The following is a 15,474-nucleotide window of genomic DNA, read 5'->3' on the forward strand; positions in this document are numbered from 1 at the left end:
ACTCGGGCTGTCCTGTGTCCCTGAGAAGCGTTAAATCCTCTCTGTTCTACTGACTGGCAGAGTCACATCTGGCTGCAGACAGAGGTGCAGGGCTGGGGGGGCCCCTGACGCACCATCACACACTTCTCTCGAGTACCTCTAAGGGTACTCGTGCCATTGGTTGAGAAACACGGGGCTAGGTCCCTCGCTGCCCCCCGCAGAGAGAGGGGGTCAGGCGAGGGTTATGGGCTGTCTGACCCAGCACAAGGGAATCTGGCTGGGCCGCCATTCAGGAAGTCAGAGTCCGAGGCAGCCCCAGGGTAAACCCAGTGCCAAGTATCAGGCAGCAGGGCCTGGTTACCCGCAGTTGAGGGCACCCACAGTGGGGCCAGGTCAGGACACCAGGAAGAGAGGAGGAAAGACACATTCCGCAGCAGGGCGGGAGGTGCAGGGAGGCAGGTTTGGCAGTGGAGAAGGTGCCATTTCAAGGGCTAATTCCTGCCAGGTTCCGGACAGAGATGAGAGCAAAGGCTGGGTCCCTCCCCCACTCCCCGGCACCAACCGATGGCAGCCAGGTATCTGGGGGTGGAGGGAGGCTCCCGGTGGCTAAAACATTGATCATCTGCTTAGATCCAGTCATGACAGTGACTCACAGGGACGGCCCGTTTCTTGGCATATAAAGTGGCCCATCCCGGAGGATTCTCAGCTTTCTCCAAGGCACAGCCGCTGCGGACTCGCCGGTCCTGAGCTACAGGTGAAGTGGGGCCACTCCAGCTCCTGTCGTCAGCATGTCTGGCTGGGGGCGGGGGCATGGCGGCCGGGTGCAGAGGGGATTGCTGTGGCTTGGGGAGTGGTGCAGGGAGGAGGTCCGGGACATCCCGTTGTCACTGAGAAGATCATGGGGAGGCATCTCGCTGCTATGGGGGTGATTACGGGCTTCTAGAGTATCACCCCGTTCTTGGGGAACGGGGCACTGCTCTCTTATTGGGAGATTATGGGGTGGGATGGGGCGCTCAGGAAGGACGGACGGTTTGACAGCTTAGTGGCTCAGCTGGTACTAGGGAGACATGGCTTCTAATCTCTGGGCTGCCGCTGCCTCCCTGTCAGACATCAGCCCAGTCACGTAGCTGCTCTGTGGCTCGGTTTCCCCAGCACTGCAATGGGGACCGTAGCCCTGCCCAGCCTCACAAACGGTTGTGGGATAAGCACAGCACCTGACCTGGGGTGCTGCCGTGATGGGAGCCACCTGGCACCGGAGAGCTATTCATTTCTGTGTTGTAGAGCTGCTGGGGGAAGTGGGGGCTCTGTTACTGCGGCAACGCATGAGAAGGGGAACTAGGACGAGAGGGGTGGGCTCAGGCCAGCTCATGGAGATCTTTGCCAGCTGGCTTAAGATTTCATCCCTCCCCCCACAACAGATCAGATGTTTCCATGGAACGTGCCCCTGGGGGAGCCTCTGGGTGGAAGTGGACGATGGAGCAGAGTTGGGGGAGACTGGCCCCCCCTTGACACCACACGATCCCAGCGTGTTTATCCATGAGGGGCTCTGCTATCGCCCTACGGTACAGGCAGGGTAGCTGCGGGGCAGGGAAACAGCTTGCTCACGCCTGACTCCTTAGCGAGCCCCTTACCTGAGGGTCACCCGTCCTCCTCAAGGCACCCCCGGCCAACGATTCCCTGTCGCTCTCTCCCTGCAGTAAACCAGCGACGTCGCCGACTGTTCCCATCGCCACGGCCGCCATGCAGCTCCTGATCCTCGCCATGCTGGTCGCCGGGGCAGCGGCAGGTAGGGAAGAGCCTGGCGAGAAGCCACCATTGGGCGGGGTGGGAGGGTTCTGCAGTTTCGACACAGGCCCTACAGGAGTGTCTCAGACATGGCATAAGACACGTTGCTGCTCCAGAAGCGCGAAGATCCAGGAAGTGCCTAAATTGGTTCCACAGGTCGTGAAAGGGAATTAACATAGACAGGCCTCGTCGCTGATGAGCCTCCATTGCTTGGGGGCCAGCCAGGATCCCTGATTTCACAAGCGGTTTTCATCCCATGTCAGCACAGAAGGGAAGAATTTTGAAATTTCCCACAAACCGGAATGTTTTTTGGGGAGTAAAATCTGCTTCTCTCAGGGTATGTCTGGACTACAGGGCTCTGTCACCAGAGCCATGTAGATTAGTTTACTAAACATACCCAAATGAAGCGGCGATTTCTAAACATACCCAAATGAAGCAGTGCCGATCGGAGTTGTGCGGGGGGAGCCAGGCTCCCTGACTTAAACCTGTAGGAGTCGGGGGGCTAGAACCGCCCGGTGGTCACGTGGGTGCCATGAGCCTGAGAGGCACATGGGGCTGCGTGACCCTGCACCCGTAGGCCCCGACTGTTAATGGCCTGAGGAGGAACTCTCGCACGACCAGAAACCTGCGCCCGCCTCCGTCGCTTGTGCCACTGACACTGCCGATCTATGTGTGTGTTGGGGACTGGGCTGTCACCAGGCCTGGTAGGGCAGGGGCTGTTCCTGGACATGGAAGAGTGGCTTGCTGCATGGCGGAAGTGCAGCAGCCTTAGAGCAGCCATGATGTACCGAGGCCCCTTTTCAGAGCAACAAGTCATCTGCGGAACTTTCCACAGTTGGGTTGGGGTCTGATAGATCAGGAAGGGAGGCCCAGTGATGTCATCTTTGAGATGACCTATCGAACGGACAGCTGCCAATTGCCTGTACACACCCTTGTGCGGGTCAAACCCTGCTCACGAGATTGTGAAGGAGAATTGCACGGATCGTGCGATTGTACAATCGATAGAAAAAGAGCAAATGTCTCCGTTGGGGTGAGGTGTCACAGATCCCAGGCTCCTCCCTGCTGCCAATGCTGGCCAATCTCCAAGTACGCGGCTCTATTTCCAGCTTTGGAAGGCTTCCAGGACAATACCGACTAACCATTGCTCATATTTGATTAGGCCAGGAGTCTTTTGCAATCCTAGGGCTTGTAATGCATTAAGTATTGTGTGTTTACACCATGCTCCCCATATACAGGCAGATCTTCGCGCTTCCTATCTGCAGATCCTTGTGCTGATCATCATTTAAAGCAACCAGCTGATTAATTCTATGCTGGGTCTCATTAAATAGCTGGGTTGTGCCACGCATGATATAAATTGTAAATTGCTCTTCCTGTGATTAGCCGCTGATTCTCTGCAGCTTTGGCTTGTGCAGACAGTTGACTTCCTGTCCTAACACATAGTCTGAATGTTTTCAAATCTTCCAAACATCTACAGGTGACATTCCTGAAATAGTCTTCTTGTGGGCCCTCAATTTCCAATAGGAGTTAAGCTATGCTCTCTCCTAGAGGAATGCAATTCATGGATTGCTTTATTCATCCCCAATACGGCAACATTTCATGCTTGTTGATAAGCTGTGATCCTACCACAAGAAGCACTGAGAAAAAAGAAAACCTACTTGGTTTCATCATTGGACAAGTTACATCATAGTCAATGATTGGATCACAAACCCTAAGTTCAAAGGGCACATTTAGCATGCACTTTTTGGTTCCTGAATTATTCAGAAAGGGTACATCTAGACTACAGGGTTTTGTTGACAGAAGTTTTGTCGATAGACACTGTCGACAAAACTTCTGTCGATAAAGAGCGTCTAGACTACATCCAGTTCTGTCGACAAAGCAAGCCGCTTTGTCGACATAACAGTGTGGACGCAAAGGACAGTGTAGATGCAATAATGCCTTCTATCGACAGAACTCTGTCAACAAAAGGCGTTATTCCTCGTAGAATGAGGTTTACATACGTCGACAAAACTGCTGAGTTTTGTCGATGTTATATCAACATAACTCAAAGGCAGTGTGGACGCAGGTATAGTTTTGTTGACAAAAGTCCACTTTTGTTGACAAAACCCTGTAGTCTAGACACATCCAAAGATAGCTACAACTCACATTTCATCCTTGTATTCAAGTCTTCATAAGGGCAAACTCCCCCCAGGCATCAAGGTCACACAAATGGCTTTGCTCTTTCAATTCTCGTGACCTCATCTGTGCACAAGGGATGTTGAATTTGTTGGTGAGGTTGTCTAGGTTTTACATTCTCCCCCTTTTGAATCAGTATCCGGTGGTCAAATCTCTTCCCAGCCACTGGTTGGCAGAGAGATCGCTCCATCCAGTCTGTTCAAATATAAGATCTTGCCTTCTAATTCCCTTACCACAAGAAATAGGACAGTGGATAAGTTCTGAGTGGAGAATAATAGTCTGGTTTATCCCTTTTGTTGGTGTATTCCGCTTCTGGAGGTCCAGCAATGGAGCATCTCGGTGGGTTTCATGGGTCTGCCTCTTGTTAAATAGTTTAGTCCCAATTTTTTGGTTTTGGCGAAACCCTAGAACAAAAGAAATGGTGTGGTGTATCCGAAATGCCAGAGTCCATTTCACATTGCCATCTGCTGGACACTAGCCATCATAGCTCCTACAGGGGTTGTACTGTTAGGCCTGAGGAGGAAGTCCCTCCTACAACCTGGATGACGAACAGAACGTCACCCTGATGAGTAGAGTAGATTCTGTCTCTGTCACACTTGCCTCCAGTTATTCTCAGTGCGGGCGCCATGGACGTGAGTGTAACGATGACTCAGAAGGGGCCGATCTGTGGGTTGCACAGAACCATGGTCTGGTGCTTTGCAAGACACCAACATGACCTGGTCTTCAGCCCTTCTGAGCAATCTCGCTCTGGATTTGGTCCAAGTCGGCCTTGGCCTTGCTCGTGGATTTCCCCGCGGGGTCAGCTACCTGTGAGGGGCCCTGATTTAAATGCTCTTGCAGATCCTGCAGGCCGGTCTCCATCTCTGCTCCCGCTGAGAGCCTGGCAGTCGCACCTGGCGTCACCTCACCGGGTGTTTTATCAGTAGATGCAGCTGGTGAGGCTCTCACCGCCATGAGACTCAGAGACATGAACCTGTCCCATTTACATCCACTGGCCTTCACCAGTTTCCTCAGCTTTAATTGTCTGGTCCGATTGCTTCATTCCACCGTCTCAGATGACGAGGGTCTGTTTGGGATGTGTAGTCTCTGAGGGACTCCTGTTCATTTAAGGTAGTCCTTAAACCAGCACTGACCATAGGGGGATATGGGACCCAACCCTCCCTCCCTTTACCTCAGGCTGCCCTGGGCCCCACAGAGCTCCCCCCAAAATCATGGGGCCTGGGGCAGCTGCCCCAAACTCTCCTATGGACAGGACAGCTCTGCCTTAAAGAACAGTCCAGCAAAATGGTCCCTGGTCTGATTCCACCTTTGCAGGGCTCCCCCATCAAGGGAAGACTTGCTCTAGTAGGACCTGGCTGTGGCTCTTGTAGGGTAGGCCGCTAGAGGAACTGCCTCCACCCACTCTGACAAAGGGTCGACAGCCACCCCCAAGTATTGATTCCCTCTCTGAGTCCTTGGCAAAGGACCTGTCACGTCAGTCTGGAAAGCCACCCATGGGCCTCCCTACCCCTCAGATTCGAATGGCACATTCCATTTGGATGCAGTCGGGTTGGCTTGGGCACGTGCCAGACAGTTGCCAAAATATTCTTATATACCCGACCTAAGAGGCGGTCCCCGTCCCACAGATGTAAGATGCTGGGCAGTTTTATCCACTCCCCGATGGCTTCCTGTCACGGACATTATTTCTCTCCCAAGCTGAGCCAGAGCTACGCACACCGGGAAAGGACCCTCTGTGGAGATGAGAGCTCTGTCCGCAAATGCTGCCCACATCTTCTGTATAGGGGAATGTGACAGGGTGTGACCCCAGTCTGTTTATTGACCCCTTATTAATGCAGCTTCTAAGGTCCCCCCACCTCATCCTAAGTCTGCGTGCCCCAAGACTTTTTTGCCAGTCTTTGATTTAATTACTGATAGTCAGATCTTGCCTTAAGGCTGGTAGTGATGATTTACTGCCCGGCCTCTAGATGACTCTCCTTGGGTATGGTGGGAAGAGGGGGGCCCGGGCCCGCCCTCACTCACGGGCCCCAGCCCCTAAGGACAAGGACTTGACTGTAGTCCTGTCCGACTGGCAGGGCTTTCCTCCGCAACATGCCAGCCCACGGGTTTATGTCTGTCGCCCTGCCCTGGGCTACTTCCTCTCCCCCCTTCCACCTACTTGCAGGTGCAGGCGTAGTGTCCCCAGTTCCACCCCACCACCGGAGGACACCAGTAGCACCCCGTGTGGGCAGGAGTGGCTCAAGGTGAGCTGCCAGCAGCTGGCCCTAGGCGGAATGCGCGATCGGCACCCCCGCCTCCATAGCCCTCAATGGTGTAACGGCATCATTGGGCGCCCTATTGAACGCGGCGCCTAGGTGACTACCAAGGTTGCCTGCATCCACGGGCCGCCCTTGCGCGTGGGTCCTTTCTCTCTCCCCCCTTCTCGGCGTTAGTTACCGTCCTCCCCTTGACTCTTCTCCCTGCCTCCTCTTGTGCGTGCTCGCCCCAGCGTTTAAATCCTCCCGCCGGCCCTCGGCATCCCCGCCGACGCATCTCCTTCCTCCGCCCTACTCCCATTGCGTGCTCCGCCCTTCCCTTTAGTGTGCTGACGTCAGCGGTGTCAGCTCACGGCTCCTCCCCATTTCCTCCTCCACCTCCCACACCGCTGAAATCTTGGGGTGCCTTGCTGCGGCGTGCCTGCTCGGTGGCAGCCGAACAGCCGGTGCATCACTGGTATCCCACCCCTCGCACTGCCAACCATGCGGTGACTGGGGGATCTATAGTGCAGGGCAGCGCTGCCCCGTCACAGGGAGCTAATGTTTTTGATCCTTTTTCTGCTGTCCTGGGAAGTTCTTGGCTCACCCTCACCACACCCTGATCCAATGTCTGCGTCTCTTTTAAATCAGACATATCAGACTGGGCAATTTTAGCAACCACGACTGAACACTTGGGACTGATGGAATATTCCTGGTCCCTTTCTCTCCATGATCCCACTGGCTGGGCTCCTTCCAGCTCCAGTTGACCAGGCTTCCCATTTTCTGTAGCATATGGCGCCAACAAGCCTTTTTTTCCCCTCCCACTTTACTCAGCCCCCTTTGGCGCGGTGATTTTTACTGCTAACCAGTACCGGAGGTATCCCAAAATAGCTCCACAGTGGGGACGGAGCCCTAGCGATTTCTTATTGCCATGTGGGTTTGATTACTTGTTGTATTATAATAGGTTTATAGTAAAATAATTTGGATGTAACACCAGGCACCAACAGGCCACATCCTGCTCAGAGCATTGTAACCGGTGGGGTTTTGTAAGCGAGGTGTTTGATCAGGAACAGGGAAAATGAATTCTACTTCACACCAGTACACCCTGTAAGAGCTGCCTGCAGTTTGGTTCTAAAAAATGTTGCTGGAATCCACATTCAGGAAAGTGGAGGAGAGTTAGTCCAAGTAAGAGCTAGTAAGCTGCTCTCTGAGCAGTGTAACCCCTCTCCTTTTTGTAACGCCCTTTTAGGTCCTTGAAAGCTGCAATCTCGATCTCTCTTTTCCATGCTAAACAAACCCAGAAAAGCCCCACAAGCTCTGGAGGAGAAAGACAAGGCTGTGAGGGAGTTAACAAATCCATTGCATCTTGTGTCAGAGGAGCAATCGTGCCTTTTCCACAGCCTTCAGAAGCAAACCCGACCTCCTCACTGCAGAAGACCAAACCACCTCTGCCCCTCCGTGGGGAGCTCCATAGGGCAGCAACATTTCTGGCGACCGGCCCTGGGTGCCCCAGTTTCACAGTCCTGCGCAGGGCCTCATAAATCCTATGGACGGCCCCAGCCCTTCCCACACAGCGTAAGGCAGCAAGGTGTCTCCCTGAGAGAGCCTTGCTGAAAACGCAGCAGCTTCCTCTCCCTACTGGGCCCAGCTGCTGGGGACAGAGGCCACGTGAGCCGAAAATATGCCAGGGGCAGTGGGGGAGCCAGCTTGAGTCCTTTCCCTGGCAGCCAGGCCTGGGTGGAGAGTGGAAGCCATTGCCTGCACAGCTGGGTTTTCTCTCAGGGAGCGAGGAGCGGCTGCTCCTCTCCACACACACACCCAGCCCAGTGGCCAACGACAGGGGCCGAGTGTGCCAGGGGCAGGCACATCGGGAGAAGGACAGAGCCGCTCTCCCTCCCCCATGGCAGGCCACGCAGAAATGGGGGGTGTTGGACCCGCCCTTTGTGGCCTATGAGCCTGTCCCTGTCCCTGCTGGAGACATCGCACCTGGGGCAGCCTCAGGTCACCTCATGCTCTGCACAGCTGCGCACGAGCGGTAGCTCACAGCCCTCCTGCCACCAGTCAAGCCACACGGCCATGGCTGATGCTCACCCCAGCCCCTGCCTGGCTTCTGGCTGACGTGAGTCTCTCTCCACAGCAGCCTCAGAGGCAGAGGAAAACCGGATCTATGGGGGAAAGAACTGTGACCTCGGCTCCCGGCCCTTCCAAGCAGCTCTCATGATGGACAACCGCATGTACTGCAGCGGGAGCCTGGTAGACAGGAAGTGGGTGCTCACTGCCGCGCACTGCAGAAGAGACGCCAAGTAAGTTGGCACGGAGGTTGGGGGGGAGAAAGGAAGAGGCCATGTGCCCAGTTCTTATCTTCTCCTTTGGGGCCCCCCTTCTGTGCCCACATCTCCCTCTGCCCCCTCCCAAATCCCAGCCTCATCCTCCCATTTTTCCAGGCCCCACACCATTTTGTGGCTCTTCTATGCGCCCTCAGGGGGCTTTCAGCGCCCTGCTTCAAATGTGGCTGCCCAGATCAGAGGCGGCAGGCCCGTATGGCTCTCCCCAGTGGTGTGGTCAGAAGGAAACTCGCCCCCTGCACTTACCAGTGTTAGTCCTTGGAGCTTCCCCCTGGTTTTCAAGGAGTGCCAGATTTCAAAATAAGGCACTATTCCAACAAGTCCCTTAATCGTTGTGGAACAAGTGTTACCAGGACATCGGACTAGCACGCCCGTTATTTTGAAATATATTTAGAAATAACGGGCCCATTAAAGACACAGAATTGCTATTTCAGGATACTTCTGGTATCCCAAAATAGCACTGCTGTCTAGACATACCCTCACCAGATTAAGACAACAGGGGTGGGAAGGAGGACAGATCTGTTTTCAGGACCTGCCTTGTTAACAGAGCTCTAGAAAAGTAACTTGCATTGCTTTCCATTTTGGAAAAGCACCACACATTTGTTCCAGCGTTTAAATTTTCATCAAGTATTCCCCAGCACTTCCCACATCCCCTCTCAGCTTGGGCTGTGGGCTTATAGCATCACGATGTGTCTTGCATGCAATTTTCAGAGGGGGAGCTATGTAAGTCTATTTCAGCAAAAACAACGAAGAATCCTGTGGCACCTTAAGGACTCACAAATTTATTTGGGCACGCATGCCCAAATAAATTTGTGAGTCCTTAAGGTGCCATAGGACTCCTTGTTGCTTGGATGCAATGTGCCATGTGAGGCATCAATGGAAAATACAGGATTTGTTAACTATGTGTATGTGTAGGTACCTTTTGGTATCTGGGGTTACGGACATTGTCCACGTAGATCTATTTCAAACGTGTTTTCTCCTGGGGTAACACCCCACAAGGCATTTTACTTCCCATCTGAGCAGCACCTTGTGAAAGGGCCAGATTTTAGGGTGCCTTATGCAGCCGGGTAGTTCATGTAAGCCTAGGGATGGAATTTGTGATTTGGGGTAAAAATGGCTGCTTTGTTAATGACAAAATGCCCACAAATTCAGGATGTACTCAACTATGTGGGCTGGTTTGCCTGAGGATGGACCTGCGCATTATTGTGGGTTCCTATCTGGGCTGCTCTCTCCTGTCCATAGCAGGGCTTCTCCCTGCTCATCCCCTCACTCTGCATCCACCTGCTCCTCTTAGCCAGCAGCTAGTGAGGGCTCTTTACTGCCAGACTGGGACCAGAGAGGAGCTCCCAGCCTCTGACACTCCACTCCAACCTCCAAGAAGGCCCTGTGTTCTGTCAGAAGCTGCGGGGGTGGGGAGCAAAGCAGCATGTGGGGGGAGGAGGAAGGAAGCCCCGAGCCCCCGGCCACCAGCAGCTGCATGGGAGAGGACACCAGGCTCTCGGAAGAAGCTGCATGAGTGGAGGTGGGGGGCTCGGTTCCATACGGCCCCATCTTTCATAAACACACCGCTGATCGTGAATCCTTTGCCCCTGGCTCTTGGCTGGGGGGGGTGACCAGATGTCCCAGCAATATCAGGATTGTCCCACTATAGAAGATCTGTCTTCTGTATACAACCCTACCCCTGCCTGAAAAAACATAACCTGGCATTCACACTGGCCATCTGCTCCCCCTACTCATGGGACCCCGTAAACATGGTTTGTTTTACTTTTGCCATGTCTGATGCACTGTGGTTGCTCATCCCAAGTTATACCTCCGCACGGGAGCACTGAGAATAGCAGAGAGAAAATCTGGGTCAAATAATTTCAAATTTTTCAGTGAATCCGAATGTCGGGGCAGAAAAGTTGGTTTCAGATGTTGCAAAAAAATTTTTAACATAAACGAATAGGGCACTCAGAGAAAAAGGCTCAGATGCCAATAGTAGCATATTTGAAAATGTTGACATGAGATACTGACATTTTTAAAAATACAATTAATTTAATTAAATGTATATTGTATATCATTATTATTATTGTTATTATTATTGTTATTATTTCCAAATATGATAATAGCTGCTAAGCCTAACTCAGGAGCAGCTACACAGCACCCTTAACTCAAAATAGTCTGTGCAATTTGCACTACACAAATTATTTAGCTTATTTTGAGGCTATTTCAGCTGGGTAAAACCGGGTGCAAGAAACAATAGTGTCAGCAACAGTGGCTAAGAATATGAGGAAGGGGATTACTGAGACAGGGAAACAACTAAAGAAGTATACTGTGTACATGTGGCAGGAGAACAAAGCAGGCTATGTCCAGCAAAGTAACTGGACCAACTATACAGTGCACGATACTATGGAAATGGAGGATACATGCATCTGAATAGGGTGAAACTTGCGTAAAGTAACCAATACTTGTATTTTTGTGTCTGTGGCCTGCCCCATACCTACCCTTCCCCATGACTCTGCTCAGTTCTGTGAAGGCGAAGTGTGTGCCAAGAAAAAATGTAGATGCATCTGGAGTCAAACTGAGCTTCACGGGATCCACTCAAGGCTCAACAATACTTGCTTCCCTGCCATGAGCTTTGACTCGCCTCCCCTTGATCTCCTCCTTTGCCCTGTCTCCACGTAGGTCAGTGCGGGTGCATCTGGGGGATTATGACCTGAAGATGAACGAAGGCACAGAACAGATTCGAGGAGTTAAAAATGTCATCGTGCACCCAGACTATAATCGCCGCCCCCGGGACAATGACTTCATGCTCCTGGAGTTGGATGCACCAGCTGAACTCAACAACAACGTGAAAACAATCGGCCTGGCGACCCAGTGTCCCACACCTGGAGCAAAGTGCACCGTGTCAGGATGGGGCACAGTCACGACCCCCGAACGTAAGGGGCGCTGGGGCATGGAAGGGAGGGATTGAGGTTGGGCTCAGCGTCAGGAAGGGGGTTGATAATCGTTAGGGAGACCTTGCTAACGGGTTGTCAACAGTCTTTGGCTTCTCACACGGGACATTTTTCAACTTGAAACAATTGTTGCTGCAAAATGCAGCTTCGACAACACCAACATTTGGGGAGATCTCACAAGAATATAAGAACATAAGAACGGCCAGACAGGGTCAGACCAAAGGTCCATCTAGCCCAGTGTACTGTCTGCTGACAGTGGCCAATGCCAGATGCCTCAGAGGGAGGGGTCACCACAGATTATCCTTATGTGATCTCTCCCCTGTCACCCACCTCCAGAGAAACAGAAGCGAGGGACACCATTCCTACCCATCCTGGCTAACAGCCATTGATGGACCTAACCTCCATGAATCTATCTAGTTCTTTTTTGAACCCTGTGAAAGTTCTAGCCTTCACCGCATACTCTGGCAAGGAGTTTCACAAGTTGACTGTGCCGCGACTGAAGAAAAACTTTCTTTTGTTTTTTTTTTAAACCTGAGGCCTATTAATTTCATTTGGTGACCCCTAGTTTTTATATTGTGAGAATAAGTACATAATTTATCCTTATTCCATTTTTTCCATATCAGTCACGGTTATATAGACCTCTATTATATCCCCCCTTAGCCTTCTCTTTTCTAAGCTAAAAAGTCCCAGTCTTTTAATCTCTCTTCATATGGGACCCGTTCCAAACCCCTCATCATTTTTGTTGCCCTTTTATGAACCTTTTCCAATCCCAATATATCTTTTTTGAGATGAGGCAAGCACATCTGTACTCAGTAGTCAAGATGTGGGCAATAAGATATTTTCAATCTTATTCTTTATCCGCTTTTTAATTATTCCGAACATTCTATTTACTTTTTTGACTGCCACTGCACACTGAGTGAATGTTTTCAGAGAACTATCCACAAGGATTCAAAGATCTCTCCTTTGAGTAGTTGTAGATAAATTAGTCCCCATCATATTGTACGTATAATTGGGATTATTTTTTCCAAAGTGCATCACTTTACATTGATCAGCATTTAATTTTATTTGCTGTTTTGTTGCCCAATTACTTAGTTTGGTGAGATCTTTTTGAAGCTCTTCACAGTCTGCTTTGGTCTTAACTATCTTGGGCAATTTTGCATCATCTGCAGATTTTGCTGCTTCACTCTTTACTCCTTTCTCTATATCATTTATAAATAAGTTGAATAGGATGGGCCCCGGGGCAGACCCTTGGGGGCACCCATTCGGAAAACTGACCATTTATTCCTACCCTTTGTTTCCTGTCTTTTAACCAGTTATCAATCCATGAAAGGATTCCCTCTTATCTCATGACAACTTACTTTGCTTAAGAACCTTTGATGAGGGACCTTGTCAAAGGCTTTCTGGAAATCTAAATATATTATGTCCACTGGATTCCGTTTGCCCACCTGTTTGTTGACCCCCTCAAAGAACTCTAGCAGATTAGTAAAACATGATTTCCCTTTACAGAAACCATGTTGACTTCCCCCTAACAAATTATGTTCATCTATGAGTCTGACAATTTTATTCTTTACTAGGGTTTCAACTAATTTGCCCGGTACTGTCGATACACTTACCGGTCTGTATTTGCCAGGATCACCTCTAGAGCCCTTTTTAAATATTGGCGTCACATTAGCTATCTTCCAGTCATTAGATATGGAAGCTGATTTAACGTATCAGGTTACAAACCAAAGTAATAGTTCAGAAATTTCCCATTTGAGTTCTTTTAGAACTCTTGGGTGAATGCCATCTGGTCCCAGGGACTTGTTACTGTTTAGTTTATCAATTTGTTCCACAACCTTCTCTATTAACACCTCAGTGTGGGACAATTCCTCAGATTTTTCACCTAAAAAAAATGGCTCAGGTTTGGGAATCTCCCCGGGTATGTCTACACTACCACCCTAGTTCGAACTAGGGTCGTTAATGTAGTCAATCAAAGTTGCAAATGAAGCCGGGGATTTAAATATCCCAGGCTTCATTTGCATCTTGCCAGGCGCCACCATTTTTAAATCCCCGGTAGTTCGGACTCCGTGCCCGCGGCTACACGCAGCACGGAGTAGGTAGTTCGAATTAGGCTTTCTAATTCGAACTACCGAACTACTCGTTGGATTTAAAATGTCACAGACATGCTTCCAGTCACAAGGAAAATGGAAATATCACAACATCTGGGATCCCAAAATAATGACTTGTTTGCCCTGAAATGAGGGTTTTTTTTTCTGGCTTTCTTGTTAGTCAAATATCTCCTGTTTTAGAAAAGCAATATGGCCAGATCCCAACTGGGTCAATGGGCCGTAGCTCCACTGGAGTCAATGGGGTCAGATCCTGAGCTGGGGTCAAGCAGCCATCTTTCCATTGGGCTCAGTGGATCTATGCCAGTTGAGGGCCTTACACTAAATTTTCATCTCTTGCACCCTCCTCACAAGCGTGTTTTCCTGTCATTGCCCAGAGACCTTCCCCAACATCTTACAGTGTGCAGATATCTACATTGTCAGCCAGGACAGCTGCAACAAGCGTTACAAGGACTTGATCACAGAGAACATGTTCTGCGCTGGCGTGGAAGAGGGAGGCAGAGACGCATGCCAGGTAAGGGGCAACCTTGGAGATCGGGGCAGGTGCCGGGTGTCAGAGCTCACAGAGCTCGGTACTGTCCTATCCCCAGCGACCTCCAAATCCTTCCAGGCTGCTGCTGAGGGGCAGTCGTCAGCCTGTCCTCTTGCCCCGTGGAAGAGCAGCCAGACTGCCCTCCAACTGCAGCAAGGCCTAAATGCTTCATCCACCTCTTTGGCCTGCCCTGACCCCCAGCACTGGTGGAGCAAACTGGGTTCACCCAAACCCATTTCTGCTCTTTACACCCTCGCTATCTGTATGTCCCTGCCGCCCCACGTTTTATGTCTGGCTGGCTGTCGCCCCCTACTGGAGGAGATGGGCCTGTTGTGTGTCTGTGTGTGTGTATGCACCTGAGTCACCCCCTGCTGGAGGGTAAGGGACTTCTATGTATGTGTGTGTCTCTGCTGCCCCTTGCTGGAGGGGATGGGCCCTGCTCTCTGTGCACACGCACTGGAGTGTCACTGTGTTTGCTGATACCTCTGTGTTGTCTTTGCAGGGTGATTCCGGAGGCCCACTGGTCTGCGACGGGAGGCTGCAGGGTGTGGTCTCCTGGGGAACGGCCTACTGTGCCCTGAAGGGACTGCCTGGGGTCTACGCCAATGTCTGCAAAGCCGCCCAGTGGGTGACGGACAACATAAGGGACAAGGCCACCAAATAGGACTGAGGACTCATAGCACATCATACCTGCTCCAGTAACCCACCAACTCTCTCCCTCCAGCCCCCGCCCCTGCCATGCCTTCCCTCACCTCACCACAGCACCCAGGGGATACCGAGTGGGGTGTGGAGAGATTGCTCGGGCAGCACTGTGCAGGGGGTATTGCGGAGTGGCCAATCCAAAGCGGCCAACAGTTACAACAGAGACCTGGAACAATCCAGCACATGATGAAAAATGTGTAAGTGGCATAAAAAGCCCAAATCAGCCTGGAGATTGTGAGATTGGTTTAAAAGCCAGGAGATCAGCTTGAAATTCCCAGGACTAGTTTTCACAAACCATAAAAGCCCTGAATCTGCCTGGAGTGAGTAGGAGCGGTTCAGAAATCCAACTTGCTTTAGATTCTTGGGAATGGCCAAACAACCACAAAGCCACTATCCTTGTCCTGAAATCCTCCTGACGACTGTGAGGTGGGTTTCCAGATCAAGAGATTGGATTAAATGTTTGGCCCGGCTCTACACTAGAACCTTATTTTGAAATAACTGCCCCAAAAGGCGAATTTGTAAGTGGTGCACCCATACGACGAAGCCTGTTATTTTGAAATACTGAGCTGCGGAATTCGCACTCTTCACTCCTGGTTTTCATCAGGAGTAACATTAATTCTGAAATAGTAATTTCAAAATAACGATAGTGTGGCTGCTCCTCAGAGGGTTCCTGGGGCTTTAAGGCTG

At 51.1% G+C, this 15,474-nt stretch overlaps 1 protein-coding gene across 2 annotated transcripts; it reads left to right on the forward strand.

Annotated features, from left to right (window-relative positions):
* The first annotated feature begins 603 nt into the window (after positions 1-603).
* On the forward strand, positions 604-15,057 carry LOC102446142 (kallikrein-14-like). Of its 2 annotated transcripts, none has more exons than XM_014576483.3 (6): positions 604-733; positions 1,677-1,765; positions 8,308-8,470; positions 11,177-11,430; positions 13,931-14,067; positions 14,588-15,057. In XM_014576483.3, the coding sequence occupies exons 2-6, from the start codon at positions 1,720-1,722 to the stop codon at positions 14,747-14,749; spliced, it is 762 nt and encodes a 253-aa protein (XP_014431969.3). In that variant the 5' UTR covers positions 604-733; positions 1,677-1,719; the 3' UTR covers positions 14,750-15,057. The 2 variants fall into 2 exon arrangements, with proteins under 2 accessions (XP_014431969.3, XP_075763035.1); XM_075906920.1 differs by having other exon boundaries at positions 606-733; positions 8,305-8,470.
* Positions 15,058-15,474: the final 417 nt, after the last annotated feature.

This window comes from Pelodiscus sinensis, chromosome 24, assembly GCF_049634645.1.
Source record: "Pelodiscus sinensis isolate JC-2024 chromosome 24, ASM4963464v1, whole genome shotgun sequence".
NCBI lineage: Eukaryota > Metazoa > Chordata > Testudines > Trionychidae > Pelodiscus > Pelodiscus sinensis.

Coding starts and splice junctions, on each gene's coding strand:
- LOC102446142 (XM_075906920.1), top strand. CDS start 1,720: ATGCAGCTCCTGATCCTCGCCATGCTGGTCGCCGGGGCAGCGGCAG. Junction 1,766..8,304: donor GGTCGCCGGGGCAGCGGCAG/GTAGGGAAGAGC, acceptor CTCTCTCCACAG/CAGCCTCAGAGGCAGAGGAA. Junction 11,431..13,930: donor CACAGTCACGACCCCCGAAC/GTAAGGGGCGCT, acceptor GTCATTGCCCAG/AGACCTTCCCCAACATCTTA.